Raw genomic sequence first — 15,188 nt, 5'->3', positions numbered from 1 at the left:
GGTAAAAACTCTGGTGCCTTAACAGATGTCTAGGCAGGGATAACCAGCTGTGTTACTAGTCATTGTATTCCACCATGTACTCGCAAGTTTTGAAAAAGTGTTTCCCATCAAGAATGTTCTTGATGAAGCAGTAGAAATTATTATTTTTATAAATTTTATTAAGTCTTGACCCTTGTGTACTCATCTTTTTAATAAACCACATGATGAAATGGGAAGTATGCAGAAGCTCTTTTGCTCCTTACTGAAGTGCCACGATTGGCTTAAGAAAAAGCACTTGAGTGAGTTGCAAGTGGAACTAGTTGGTTTTTTCACGGGACCCTATTCTCACTTGACAGAACATATGCAAGATCTGGGTGTTCAAGAGATTTCCAGAAGTCCTGACCAGCAGCGCTGTGCTGTGCTGTGTGTTTCAGCCCGTCAGCAGACAGTGTCACTCTTCACTAATTTTCTTGTTTGGAAAAGTACAGATTTTTTTTTTTTTTCCTTTAAAAATAGACTATGATAGGGGCACCTGGGTGGCTCAGTCGGTTGAGATCCGACTTTGGCTCAGGTCATGATCTCACGGTCTGTGGGTTCGAGTCTCGCATCGGGCTCTGTGCGGGAGCTCAGAGCCTGGAGCCTGCTTCAGATTCTGTGTCTCCCTCTCTCTTTGTACCTACCTCATTTGTACTCTATCTCTCTCAAAAAATAAATATTAAAAAATTTAAAAAAAAAACACAAAAAATACTATGTTAACTTGTAATAGCCTTATTATTTCCAAATGAATTAATAATTTAAATTCTTTTCTGATTTCTAATACAAGTAAATATCCGTAGTTTAACCCACGTACACAAAAGCTCTTTGGGGTCCTCAAAAAATTGTAAGCATGTGAAGGGGTCTTGAGACCAAATCGTTTGAGGCCTTGATACTTGAGGCCCTAGCTTTGGGTGGCATCTTTGCCACCCTGCTGGGGGCTTCTGTGCCACAGCTGCTTTGAGCTTCATCTCTGATAGAATGACTTACCTCTGTATGTCCCACTTCGCTTCCTTGTGTGTGCATCTTCCATCATTCTGTGTACGAGGCAAGTATCTTGCATGCTCTTTAAAACCTAGTCCCTTGAAATCTGTATGCATGTTCTGATTTTTAGAGATCCTGCAGATGTGTCCTCAGAGAGTGACAGTGCCATGACCTCCAGCACTGTGAGCAAGCTTGCCGAAGCCCGGAGGACGACTTACCTCTCCGGGAGATGGGTCTGTGATGATCACAACGGGGACACCAGCATTAGCATTACAGGGCCTTGGATTAGCCTTCCCAACAATGGGGACTACTCTGCCTACTACAATTGGGTAGAAGAGAAGAAAACCACACAGGGGCCTGGTGAGAAACAAAATAGTCTCTGAAAACTTTTATAAGTATATGTATTTTTTTAATTGAGCTAGAATTGACCTAACAAGATGAACAGTTTTAAAGTGTAAAAAATTCAGGGACATTAGTACGTTCACAGTATTGTGCAGTTACCACCTCTGTTTAGTTCCAGAGCACTTTTATCACCCCAAATGGAAACTCCGGGGCATGAAACTGTCTCCCCTGTCCCCTCTCTTCCCAGCCCTTGGCAACCCCTACAGATGATCCTAACTTACAGTGGTTCACCTTAGGATTTTTTGACGTTATGGTGGTATAAAAGCCATACACATTCAGTAGAAACCACGCTTTGAATTTTGATCTTTTCCTGGGCTAGCGAGATGTGGTACATACCCTCCCGTGATGCTAGGCACTGGTGGCCATAGCTCCCAGGCAGCCACGCAGTCATGAGGTCAACAGCTGGTAGACGCACTGATGACGGTTCGGTGTTCCCCTTTCTGTATGGTATTCATTACGTAGCATGAGGTACTCAACACTTTATTATAAACAGGCTTTGTGGTGGGTGATTTTGCCGAGCTGTAGGCTAATGGAAGTGTTCTGGGCCTGTGTAAGGCAGGCCAGACTAAGTTATGGGTGTATCAAGGCACAGCCCCATCATAAGTCAAGGAAGATCTGTAGTTTTGTTTTCTGTCTCTATAGATGTGTCGGTTTTGAATATTTCATAAAAATAGGCTCATATATGTGTGGCCTTTTGTGTCTCGATTTTTTTACATAGCATGATGTTTTCAAGGTTCATCCATATTGTAGCATGTATTAGCATTTCATTCTTTTTATAACTGAATAGTATTCTATTGTATGTAATGTGGATATACCACGTTTTATATCCAGTCAGTGGATGGATTGAAATATTTTTTAGATATTTCACCTTTTAGGGGACGATATTGCTCTATTTATATAAAAGACTTCACTAGTTAGTATATTTAGCGTGTTGTGAATCCCGTTTTTAGAGTTTCTTTGTAAAGAACTTGTTTTTAGCAGGCCTACATGGAGATAGAAATACCCTAATAGAAAAACCCTTAAAAACCCCTATAGGTTTCTTTGGTGGAAAGAAGATTGTTCATTTAGTCATGTAGCAAATGTATAGTGAGTATATGCTTTCTGTCACGCACAGTGCTGGGTGCTGGTGACACAAAGGCGATGTCACCAAGACGGGTGTAGCCCTTTCCCTTTCTGTGGGTAGAAGGACAGGAAGCAAGCACTGATCAAAGGCATCTTACTGAGTGTGTGTCCTGGACAGATCCAGCACCATTTGTGGGGTGGGGCTACACAGGAAGGGACTGCTTTTCCATAGGGCAGTCAGGGGAGGCCTCTCCGAGAAGGTGACACTTAAGTTGAGCATTAACTGACTGCTTTGATAAATAATACCTCCTCAGGTCCAAGCAGTTCAGACTTTAATTTCATTTATGTTGTGCCTGCTTAGGCCCATATGCTTAGGTTACATTCTACTCAGCACAAAACCATAAATGATGAAACATTAATGTCTGGCCATGAACCTTTTGTAAGTAAGGATCAAAACATAACCATCAACAGCATAATGATTAAATTACAAATCATGAAACCTAGGTTCATTGGTATTTTTTGTTGAAATTAAAGTTGTTTGTGTATGATTGTTTTTCTACTCAGACATGGAGCACAGTAACCCCGCTTACACGATCAGCGCTGCGTTGTGCTATGCGACTCAGCTGGTCAACATTTTGTCTCATATACTTGACATAAATCTTCCCAAAAAGCTGTGCAACAGGCAAGTAATTAAAGGTGGCGACGTCATCCTTATCTTAGATCTCTTGTGTTCCTGTTGTCTTCTTATTCTAACTAAACCAAAAACAGGAATTTAAGTATTACTAACTGTGAAAAACTGAGATTAATTTCAAAAGCCTAATGTGCAAGTTTGCTTCAGTATCTTATAATTGCACATGAACTCTTTAAAAAGACCACAGAGAATTCTCCCACTTAGAAAAATAATTGAAAGAAAACCCAGGATATCCAGAGGGTATGCTCATGTGGAAGAACTGGGTAAATTGTGACACTTAGGTATTTTTTTTCAACTTTGTAAAAGAAAAAAATATTGTTTAAAATTAAAAAAAAAGAAAAAAAAGTTAGAGGTGCCTGGCTGGCTCAGTCGAAGGAGCATGTGATTCTTGATCTCTGGGTTGTGAGTTCGAGCCCCATGTTGGGTGTAGAGACAACTTAAAAATAAAATCTTAAAAAAAACAAATGTAACAGTTTACAATCTACTCAGTTCCTACTATGACCTTCCTACCCCTGTCCAGTTATCCTTACATTTCAAACCAATGTAAGTCTGTATTACCATCTCTCTCCTCTTTTAAACAAAAGGTATTATACTATACTAAGGTGTTTTGCACCTTGCTTTTTGAGTGTTTCATAAATATTTGAGCCTTGTTCTGGGCACTGAGCGGGTACAGGGGTGATGAAAACAGAATCCCTGCCCAAGTGGCACTTTATTCTAACAGAGGGATGAATGATAAATAAGGGGTGTGTGTGTCAGATGGTAATAAATACTGTGGAGCACGTTCAAGCAGGGTGAAAGAGTGGGAATGGGGAGGTAGGGAAATGCTTGTGCGTGAGTGGGCAGGTGTGTGATCACCTGTGACCCTGAGGGAGGAGGGGAGCAAGCCATGGAGGTCCCCGAGGGAGAGGCTGCGGGCAAAGAGAAAGCCCTGCGGAGAGTGAAGGTGGAGGTGCACATCTGGTGGGCCTCGGAGGGCCGTTGTGAGCCTTCGGCTGTCCTGCATGGAGTAGACAGCAGAGGCTTCTCCATGTAAATGTGCCAGGATCTTACCAGTCCCCTATTTATACTTCACGGAATAATCTTGTACATTTGTCATTTCATTACTGTTCAGAAATTTTTCAGAAGCAGAATTGCTTGGTTAGAGGGTGTATGCATTTGTAATTTTTATAGATGGCGGTGAAATTGCTCATGAGGGCAGTAGTTCATTTTTAGAAAGTTTCTGGTTAGTATAGCTTATAAAGAGGCAAAGGAAATTCAGTTTTGTACTGAACTGTGGGGTAAAATATACTCCTCAAAATAGATATTTTAACAGAATTTCCTCAAAAAAAAAAAAAAACTTTATGAATTGTGTGTTTGTTTTCCAGCGAATTTTGTGGGGAAAATCTCAGCAGACAGAAATTTACTCGAGCAGTGAAGAAACTGAATGCAAATATTCTTTATCTCTGCTTTTCTCAGGTATGGAAATACACTGTGAGCTAATTTTTAATTTGATACATGGTTGAAAATATTAATCAATTTTTTGCTTTTTCTAGCATGTAAATTTAGATCAGTTACAACCACTGCATACTCTCAGGAATCTCATGTACCTGGTTAGTCCGAACTCTGAACACCTGGGCAGGTAAGAAGGGTGTTTGCTTTTTTCTAAATGGTGGTGTTGTGAATACTTCTAAGGAGAGTTGTATGTGTCGGCAGAGTACAGGGGCCTGTCCCCCACCCCCAGAGTCTCCAAAAAGGATAAAAATAATCCAGTCCCGCACAGGAGGAAACCAGAGGCTAATCCTGTTTGCGTCTTTATGGTCCTTAAAAAATCATTTCTCAGAAAATTAATATCCAACATTTTTAACACCTAAAACAAAAGGGAAGAACCCAACTGTTTCTGGAGCGGGGCCTCCTGGTGCTGTCCTTGAAGACCAAAAGCCCTTTCTTTGAATCCACGTCAGTTTCTTCCCAGCCCCGTGGAGGGGTCTACCCCATTTCCTGTGCATTTGCTTTCATGCCCACTCGCTCCTCCCACCATTCTTCCCAATTTTCTTTTTCTTGATGTGGCCACCATTTGTTGGATGTAAAACTTGTTAGAAGTTTATGGAGTGAAGTAGTTTAAAATCTATTAGCTTAATGGGGCGCCTGGGTGGCGCAGTCGGTTAAGCGTCCGACTTCAGCCAGGTCACGATCTCGCGGTCCGTGAGTTCGAGCCCCGCGTCAGGCTCTGGGCTAATGGCTCGGAGCCTGGAGCCTGTTTCCGATTCTGTGTCTCCCTCTCTCTCTGCCCCTCCCCCGTTCATGCTCTGTCTCTCTCTGTCCCAAAAATAAATAAACGTTGAAAAAAAAAATTAAAAAAAAAAAATCTATTAGCTTAAAAACAGGTGTCAGTAACAAAAAACACCAACCAGGACTAGTCAGTGGGCTCTTTCTAGTCTCTTGGCCCATAAAAGCAGGACACAGATGAGGCTTTTCTTTGGTGTCATCCAAGCAGCCCTCTCTGAGCACTTCTTCCCTTGCTCTTGACGGTCTCCACGTTTCTGCAGATCTGACTTGGTTAAGGTATTGGCACTTTTGAAAGAGAACAAAGAAAAACAGAAGGTGGGAAAGTTATTTTGGGGAGGCCCTTTCCCATGTTCATTTGCTTTGACACTGGAACCAAGGCTCAAGGGGTACCCGCTCCACTGGCCAGGATGTCTGGCTTCCTCCACGTTGCAGTGAACTTTTGTGGTGATCTGCCCTTAACCACTGGCTTGTGTATCTCCCCCCACCTAAAACAGTAACTTTCCTAAGACATAGAACTCTTTGGAAAAAGCTATGTACTCTCTCCAGGAAATAGCACACACACCAGAATTTTGTGCCGTTTTATAGGGGAGTTCATGCCCCTCACCTTACATTCCATTTATTGGTTCACGAGCCACACAAACCTGTTAGAAATCCTCTCCAGTTTTAGTGGCTGATTTCTGTGGGTTTGCTTGCCATTCTCTCTACCTTATTTGTAAAGGGTTCAACGTTAGGATATTGATCCTTTATAATAAGAACAAATATTTATTGAGCCAATATTTATTGACACTGGGCCAACTGCCTGACATGCCTTAAATCACAAGTGGGATTATTACTCCTATTTTACAGAGCGGGTGGAAACTGAAGCTTAGCACGGTCAAGTAATTCATGCCCATGGTCACAGAGGCATGAAAGTAGTGGAGCCAGGGTCCCAGCACCCATCTGACTCCAGAAAGTAGTAGACACTCCTGCTTTTTAACCAGTATATACCACTTCATCACATTAACGGATTAAAGAAGAAAAAACATGTGAGGTCAGCTTGATAGATGCCACAGAAGCAGTGAATAAAATTCAGTTCCTATTAATAGTTAAAACTACTTGCAAATTAAAAATAAATTATAAACAAATATCTATAGATATCTACCATAAACCTACAGAAAAGGCTATGATGACATTTTACTTATATAGATGTTTGATAAAAGAATTCCTCTCTAGTCGGGAATAAACAAGGATGCCTGTTATCACTGCTATGTTAACGTTGCTCTGGGGGGCTAGGTGAGGCAAAACATTTTTACAGAGAAGTAAGCTATGTTTATATTGGAAAGAAACTAAATTGACATTATTGTAGAGGATATGATTACTGAACTGGACACTTAGGAGAACTAAAACTATTAGAAATGATACTTCAGAATGGTGACCGGATTCAAGGCCACCATACAAAGAGCCGCTGCTTTCTTATACGCCAGCAACTAGTCAGAGGATACAATGAAAAAATGAAAAACAAGATTCCTTTTATTGTAGCAACAAAAACTATGTATAGGAATAACCTTTACAAAATATATGCAAACCTATATGAAGGGAATATGAAACTTAAAATTATGCAACACACATTTCTTGAATGTTTGCCAGGCACTGTATGAGGTGTGGGACTGAATGAAAGAATGCCTGAGGCAGTGAAGACCCTTAGGATTGTCTAGAAATAGGAAGGCTGAGTATTATAAAAATGCTACTTCTCCCCAAAAGGAAACCTGATCAGAATTTCAACAGATGTTTATTGGAACTTTGACAGGCTAATTCTGAAGTTGAACTAGAAGCACAGTCTGCAAGGAAATTGTGAAAAAGAATAGTAAAGGATGAGCTTAGCCCCTTTTAATGCAGCATATAAAGGTAATGAAAACAAGGTGCTGTTAGCATGCAAGTAGGTGAAGCAGTGAGACGAGAATAGAGTCCAGAAGCAAACCCTGTATATGCAGAGAATAGGTGATAGGGGTAGCGTGCTGCGTCAGATAATAATAGCTCAACAATGGTGAGCTTAGTTGGGTATTCATACAGGGAGAAAGTCGAATTCATACCACATTCCACCCAGATGAAACAAAGACCTTATTTTATTTTAAAAAAACAAAAACAAAAAACCTAGAAAATAACTAGGAGAAAAGACAGTGTTTTATAATCACAGGGTGGGGAGGGAATTCCCACACAAGCCGCAAAGTACAAAAACCATGAAGGAAGGAAAAGAGTTACATATTTTACTATGTCAAACCTCTAAATGCCTCTGGTAGAATACCAGATACCATACACAAAGCTAAAAAGACAAGCAACAGATACCCTTTGGAATCTATATAGCAGACAAGGGATTCAAATCTAGACTACTTGAAGAAATCTTTCAAAAAAATCCCTTCAAATCTGTAAAAGAAAGGCAAACCTAATAAAAAGTAGACAATGGATTGATATAGGCAGTTCACACACACAAAAAATGCAACTGGTCCATATTCAAATGAAAAAAATCTTCAGCCTCAACTGAGAATAAAGTGTAATTCAAAACAGCTTTCCAGTTTTCACCCATCAGTTTGGAAAAACGGAAAGGACTGATGCTACTCAGTATTGGTAGTGGTTCAGAAAAACAGGCACTCTTCTACTTGGGGCAGATTTCTTTGGAGGGTCTGAAGCTTTCTGTGGACTCACCCTTGAGTCAGTGTTCCAGTTAGCACCAGGGGGCTCTGTCTGACGGAAGTCTGTGTACACAGCCAGGCTCATGACATTCGAGTCTGTGGTCTTTGAGCCAGGAGGAACTAGAGCTTCAAAAGTCCTCTTTCACACCTGCCTCAGCCACAATCAAGGCTTTGGAGAGATTGTTACTGGAACTTGGGTGGGATTTTCTGTTTCCATTGAGATCAACTGAACTGAGGATCCCATCCAGAATCCAACATAAACTTTTTTTTTTTTTTGAAATACAAACTTGCAAATATATTCAAAATTGCAAAAAATAATAGTAGTACAAAGACATATACCCTTTACCCAGACTCACCTTTGTTACTGTTCTACCCTGCTTGCTTTATCATTTGTGTGATCTCTCTAAAAATACACACTTTTTTTTTTTTTCCCTGAACGCTATGAGGATAGGTTATGTATACCTCATGGCTCTTGACTCCTAAATACTTCTTCATCTATCTCCTAAAAATAGGGATATTTTCCTGCTTGACCATAGTACAGTTACCAACATTAGCAAATTTCACACTGATAGAATATTTTAATCTACCGCCCATCTGCCCATTTTGTCTATGGACTAGATTAATGTCCTTTATTGTACTGTCCCCTCTAGTACAGGATCCAGTCTAGAGTCTGGTGTTGGACTTAGTTGCTGTGTTTCTTTAACCTTCTTTAAATCTGGAACGTGCTCATAGCCTACTTTGTCTTTTACAACGTTAACATTTTTCCCTTTGTTTTAATAGAACTTTGATTCTGAATTTGATGTTTTCCTGTATTGAGACTCTAGGAATTCTGTGCATTCTAGGCTGGAACACTGCCTGGGCAGGAGTGTTTCCTGGACACTCTGGAGGCCACAGTGGCCTCCTGTCCCCTCATTGGTGATGTTAATTTGATCACCCACTCAGGATGCTTTTTACCTTCTCCATTGCAGAATTCCTGTATTTGTCTTTTCTTGCAGCTGAGTAGTCCGTGGAGAGACAGACCATGCAGTTACCCTGCTCATTAGAATTTTCCCCAGGATTTAATATCTATTGATTTTTCTTATCTCATTCAATCTTTATCATGATGGCGCTTACCTTAACACATCATTATCGTCCGAAGTGCACAGAGTTTATTCTTGAAGTTATATATTCTGTCAGGTAATATTTTTGGAATAAGATAGTTTGCAAAAGAGACTTTAAAAAAACCAAAAAGATCATTTTGTTGCCTTAATTGGTAAGAATAATTCCCTCCAGCATCATGAAAAAATTAGTAATCTTTATTCTCCAAAGACATTAAGCATAAGACACTTAATTCTTTTGCTAATTTTGTGTAACGTGTGTGGCTCAGGGTATGCTGGGCAACAAAAATTGTTCCAACTGGCCGCTTTGGGAATCATTGACTGCTTTTTCAGTTGAAGTACTTAAATGAGCACCCATCCATGCCAAGTAGACTCTGCCCTGTGAGATTCCAAGCAGAGAAGTACCCAAGTGGTTTCCAGGGGAGCTCCGCCTGGAAGAAGTATCACCCCCCCCCACACACACACACACACCTCCCCTTGTATCACTTCTGCCTGTCCCCTGGGAAAACCCTTTAGGAGGGGGGTCTGGGGACCGTGGCAGTCTCCCACCAGTTGGATAAGGTAGCATCGAAGAGGGACAGAAAGCAGGCTGTGCCTCTGAGCTAGCAGAAAGGAAGGGTTGAAATGGCGCCCGGTGCTGAGGCCCCTGGACAACAGAGCTCAACAGGACAGAATGAGAGAGCTCTGTGTTTAGGAAAGGGGGTAACCCAGCTAAGATACTTAAGTTGTGAACAGTTTTAGTAGGCAGCCGCCATGAGAAGAGAGAGGTGGCTCTCTGGCAAGCTGAGGCCGGTGGGACTGACTGGAGGCAGACGCTGGCGAGGAGGAGGCAGTAGTGAAGTAAGGACCTGAGCTGGAGGGACATGGTAAGGATTGGAAGGGGACTTAATTTGGTGATATGAGGGAGGAGGCCCGCCTGGCTTGTTTTGAGACTGGTCAACTGGCTCAGATACCTGAGATGAACCTGGGAGGTTCGCCCTTGGATGGAGAGCTCTAGCAGGCGGTGAGGCTAGGAGGAGAGGTATCAAAAAAACAAAGAAAACGAAAGGTAAGGAGAATCTTTTAAGGAAACAGGAAAGGGATACTCTGCTAAGATGCTGGTTTCAGTAGTTGTTGATTTGAGAATCAAGCTGCAGGGGGAGGTAGAAGGGTTGTGAGGAGAGTCTCCCAGTTCCTGCTGCCTTCACCCCTTGCAAAATTACCCTTCTCCTGGTAAACTTGGGAGCCCCTGGTCTGAGGGGCTTTTTGAAATGTAAATTGCTCCCAGGAGACCAAAGGGAAACCCTGTGGTGCATCTTTCAACTTAGTATTTGTATAAAGCCCTAAAAACAGTGCCTGGAACAGAAATGTTAGCTGTTACTCTTGCTGTTTCAGCTGGGAAGCAGGGTTGTCTTGGAGGAGCAAAGGCTACCTGACCCTGGAGCAAGTGATTTGGAAGGTGCGGGTGTAGTGAGGTGCACTGGAGGCCAGCGCTGTGCTTTTTCACAAAGGCTGTAAAGAATTTTGGGCCATAGGCCAAATTGGCAGGCCGTACTCTAGGGTATTTCTCATTTCTGTTATTTTTGCTAGCCCCTGTCATTTTCCCCAATGTAAATATCACTGAAACTGGTAAATGAACTGAGGCCTGTGTCCTTATCTTGGGGGTGGAGAGAGAGGCCGCTGGAGGGACTTGGCCCCACCCCGTGGATGGCCGCAGGGAAGAGAAGTGGGTGGGTGACTGTGCCCCCCCCCCCCAGCCAAAGAAGGAAATGGCTCTTCTGAGGCAGGAGCTGACTGACACTTGAAAGGGGCAGGGGAAAACAGCAGCAGAGCTGGGTGGAGTTTGCTGACACAGTTCCACCGTGGTGCTGAGGAGCTGTCAGAGGGCGAGGCCTGAGAAAGGTTACTAGATTTGGAGATGACGACGTCATTAGGGACCTCTGGGGAATAGTTTTCTCCTAAAATATAGTGCAGAAGTAGGCACTATTCCAGATGAATACAATCTAAATAGTTATATCTCATTCTGTTATAAATGTGTCCCTTGAAAATTATGGGATATCTTAAAATGTGTGCAGGAGCCTGCTGATGACCCCCATCCAAGGGAGCATTGCTAACATGCATATAGCCGTACCGTTTAGTTCTTTTGAGTCATAGGAACACAGTAATTGGAGGCTTCCATAAGGCAGAGAACATCTGTACGGTTTTTTTCCTTTACGTTTATTTCTTGTTCCACCAACTAATATACCAGAGTATATATCAAGTGACTGTTTTTGTCAGAATTGTCTCATTAAAATGCATAGATGATACAGTAGTATAAAACAGGGAATTGTACTTTGGACCAGCATGGTTAGTCTCAGTGGTTGGGTTTTTCCCATCCAGGATCTTCACAAATCAAGTAGGTAGAGTTGAGGAAAAGTGTGGTATTGTGGTTTTGTTCATTACTTGGATGGCAGTTATTTAGGTAAAGAAAAACTCAATTATAGACCAACAGCGAGCACAGGACTGACTTGGGAAACAGGTGGAGTGGTGGTTCCGGACCTCCTATCCTGTCAGGCCTTATGTCATGTGTTGTCACAATGCTGGTTGTTTTTTTTTTTTTTTTGACGTTTAGTTTTGAGACAGAGCACCAGTGGGAGAGGGGCAGAGAGGGAGAGAATCCCAAGCAGGCTCCATGGTCCATGCAGAGCCCGACTTGGGGCTTGATCCCACAAACTATGAGATCATGACCCGAGCCGAAATCCAGAGTTTGGACACTTACTGGCCAAGCCACCCAGGCGCCCCAACAATGCTGGTTGTCTTAAAGACTCCTTCACTGTGTGTGCATAGGTCGGGACCCTTTGAAGTGCGAGCGGACCTTGAGGAGTCCATGGAGTTTGTGGACCCCGGCGTTGCCGGGGAGTCAGATGAGAGTGGCGACGAGCGCGTCAGTGACGAGGAAACCGACCTGGGCACAGACTGGGAGAACTTGCCGAGTCCCCGGTTTTGCGATATCCCTTCCCAGCCTGTGGAAGGCTCCCAGAGCCAGAGCAGCCAGGTGTCCCCGCCCATCGCGAGCAGCAGTGCCGGTGGAATGATCTCCTCCGCCGCAGCCTCGGTGACCTCCTGGTTTAAGGCTTACACTGGACACCGCTAACGCACCCGGACCAAAACATGCCAGGTTTGCATCAAGATAGTTGTTCTTCCACTATGTTCTAGTAAAGTTTATGTATTCAGTTAAAATAGTGCCTGGAACAGAAAGAGGTTAAACCATTGTGTTTTTGGTAAAGCAGGGAGACAAGCATTTCTGTTTATCAGATGGCCGATGGGAGTGACCCACATGCTTATAGTAGAACAGCAGGGTCAGAGGTCCTTCTGCCCAGACCAGTGTTGGTGGAAGAAAGACCAGTGTGTGTGTTCTGTTGAAGCAGAAAATTCACTTGGGCTCCCTTCAGTCACACGCCACAGGACCCACAGATGCAGGTTGACACATTGGTCCTTGTGATGTGGAGACTGTTCCTGAACACTTCACATTTTAGAGGCAGAATCACAATGAAGTGATTCTTGATGATCAGGACTTGCAAGATACAGACTGTTTCATATGTGTTTGTTCTTATGCCATCATTTTTTTGTACAGAGAACCAGCAGGCAATTTGAAATACTTGATTTCTTTAGGATTTGGTCATGTTTGGTTTTTAGGTCAAGGATTTTGGTTTGTTTGGAAGGGGGGGTGGTGTTTTGGGGGAGGGGAGGGGTAGTTTGAAAATTATCTCATTCATGCTGCTGCTGTCGTAGCTTGTCAGACATTCCTCTTTTTCTTTATCCCCACACACCAAAGAAATGAAGGTCTTTTTTATTTTTGGACCTACATCCATGAACAGAAGAATTCCCAGCTGCAGTGATGGCCTGGAGATTGAAAAACTGTTTTCTTACATTCTGAAGGGAATTAAGTTCATTCTCAGATTATTGAATTCCTACCATCTACACTATGTGCATTTTGAAACTGAACTTTTCTTCTGAGTGAAAAATAAGTTATTAAGGTTGTTCCCTTATGTAAGTGAAATGCCTGCCTGGGCACAGGTTAAAAGCCACTTAATTAAATGGCCTCTGGTCATTCTTCTGGTGTCCCAATTTCTTTCTAAGGGATTCAGTAGGTGGCAGGTTTTCCAAGAGAAAACCATCCTGCTTGTTTTCTTAGAGGTCTTTGTTGCTCTAGGGACACTGTCTTCACTCAGAAATGCAGAGCAAATCGTTATAGCTGATACTATTCTCTATCGTGGGGAAGGCTCTGACAGAATTTTTCCTCACCAGGAGATCATTTTCAGCTAATGTGTCTGTCCTGCCATTCTCTTAGTGACAATCTCATAAGAAAACTGTAGAGGCATTATGTACAAATATGTAAGTAGTTTTTTATTTTTAATAATTGCAAAAAAAATCCTATGTAACAACTACAAAAAGAAATCCTATGAAAAATTCCTAACAGGCATTATTACCGTATCTTGTTAGTGTGATTAGCATGACAGTACCTCAGATAAAAATCATTCAGAGATTTGCCCTAGCTTCTTTTCTTCTTGTAATTATCATAGTTGATACTTTGCCTCCAAATCCGAGGTGCTATATAGCTTTTGCTGTTGGTATATTTAGTGTTTGGTAGAGTTGCAGAAGAAGGGTGTTTATTTCTATCCAGGAGTCACAGGTTCCCAGACTCTCTGGATTTTCCACTTAGGGAGGAAACGTGTGGGTTCTCAATAGCAGGTGTCTGTTTTAAGTGCTCAGCTTCATGATTGCTGAGCTGGCATTGTACCACGCAGGTCTGAAATTCAGAGAACGGGTACGGCAGACTTGAACAAATACCAAATGAACTTAAAATCCCATGAAATGAGGGTTGTCTAGGCATTTCAGACCCTCAAAAAGAAGAGCTTAGTCTCCAGTTTTGGAAGACGCATTTGGGGCTTGGGGATAGAGACGGGACTGCAGCTAAAAGATGCACAGTCATGGTTTTGCTCAAGCCTCTTAGGAAACTATGAATGGGAGATTGAGCTAAAGAATAGAATCCAGAGGTCAGAACTCATATCTAGAGTAATTCAACAGAACTTACAAGAATATGGGAAATTAGGGATTGGTAGGGTGTATTTTGTTGTTTATATCAACTAGAGGCACTTTATTTAGGGTTAAATGATCAAACCCTTTAGTGGTTTCGAACACCAACATACTGGCTTACACTGCTGAGATATTTTGGTTTTCATTATTTTGCACTGGATCCACCCTGTAAATATTCTTAAATATACATTTCAACCACTGTTTTTTCCTACTCTCTTTGCTGCTCATTAAAATCTTTCATGTAGGTGCCAGAACCATATGTAAACAGCTTTTTAAAAATTGAAGCTGGTATTTTTTTTTTTTTTTAAACAAAAGCCATAGAACTTGGTCATGTTTTCCATATAAAATGATTTGTCAAAACAAGGTAATACTAATAAAAACCTACAGGCACCAAATAGGCTGCTTAAAACGGTCTGTTACTTTTTTTTTTTTTGTAATGGAATATAACTAAGAGAAGTTTTGCACATCTTTAAGTTAAGGGGAAAAACAGTATGTCAACATTGGGTGTTGTTGGACAGGATTCATTTAAGGATTCGTGTTTCGATAATTTGGTAAAGAGCATTCAGGAGCATGCTGTTTTTAAAAGAACTACAGTGTCTGAGAATCTCCTTGTGGTGTCATGTTGCAGGAATTTCCCATTACTCTGTGACTTCCAAACCAGTTTGAGTCATAACAAATGTTTTCTAAACTTTTATTGTATTATTGCAATAAATCTTTTAACAGTACTTTGCTAATATGTATGTCTTTTTCAAGCTCTGATTGCTCGTTTCTATTGATACATCAAGGGTAGCAAGAATGAAATTTAACTGAAATACTTCATACAAATTATAGGGTAATCTTTTTAGAATTTTTTGCTAGGTAATGAAAAAGGCCTGGTAATCTTAAAAATTAGAGCTTATGGTGGTATTAACAGTAACCGTCTATCTTTAGTAAGCTGGGAAAAACTAGTTGCTT

General features: G+C 41.7%; 1 protein-coding gene across 1 annotated transcript in view; it reads left to right on the top strand.

Moving 5' to 3' along the window:
* The window catches only part of ATG14 (autophagy related 14), a 39,553-nt gene extending 24,594 nt beyond the window's left edge, over positions 1 to 14,959 (top strand). Inside the window, exons 6-10 of the mRNA XM_030319171.2 lie at positions 1,127 to 1,356; positions 3,025 to 3,142; positions 4,516 to 4,606; positions 4,684 to 4,769; positions 11,985 to 14,959. Of these exons, the coding sequence (XP_030175031.1) occupies positions 1,127 to 1,356; positions 3,025 to 3,142; positions 4,516 to 4,606; positions 4,684 to 4,769; positions 11,985 to 12,291 (832 nt within the window). The 3' untranslated portion in view covers positions 12,292 to 14,959. The remainder of the gene's footprint in view (positions 1 to 1,126; positions 1,357 to 3,024; positions 3,143 to 4,515; positions 4,607 to 4,683; positions 4,770 to 11,984) is intronic.
* Positions 14,960 to 15,188: the final 229 nt, after the last annotated feature.

The sequence above is a fragment of the Lynx canadensis genome, chromosome B3 (genome assembly GCF_007474595.2).
Source record: "Lynx canadensis isolate LIC74 chromosome B3, mLynCan4.pri.v2, whole genome shotgun sequence".
NCBI classification, from domain to species: Eukaryota; Metazoa; Chordata; class Mammalia; order Carnivora; family Felidae; genus Lynx; species Lynx canadensis.
This window is presented reverse-complemented; position numbering and strand designations above follow the sequence as displayed.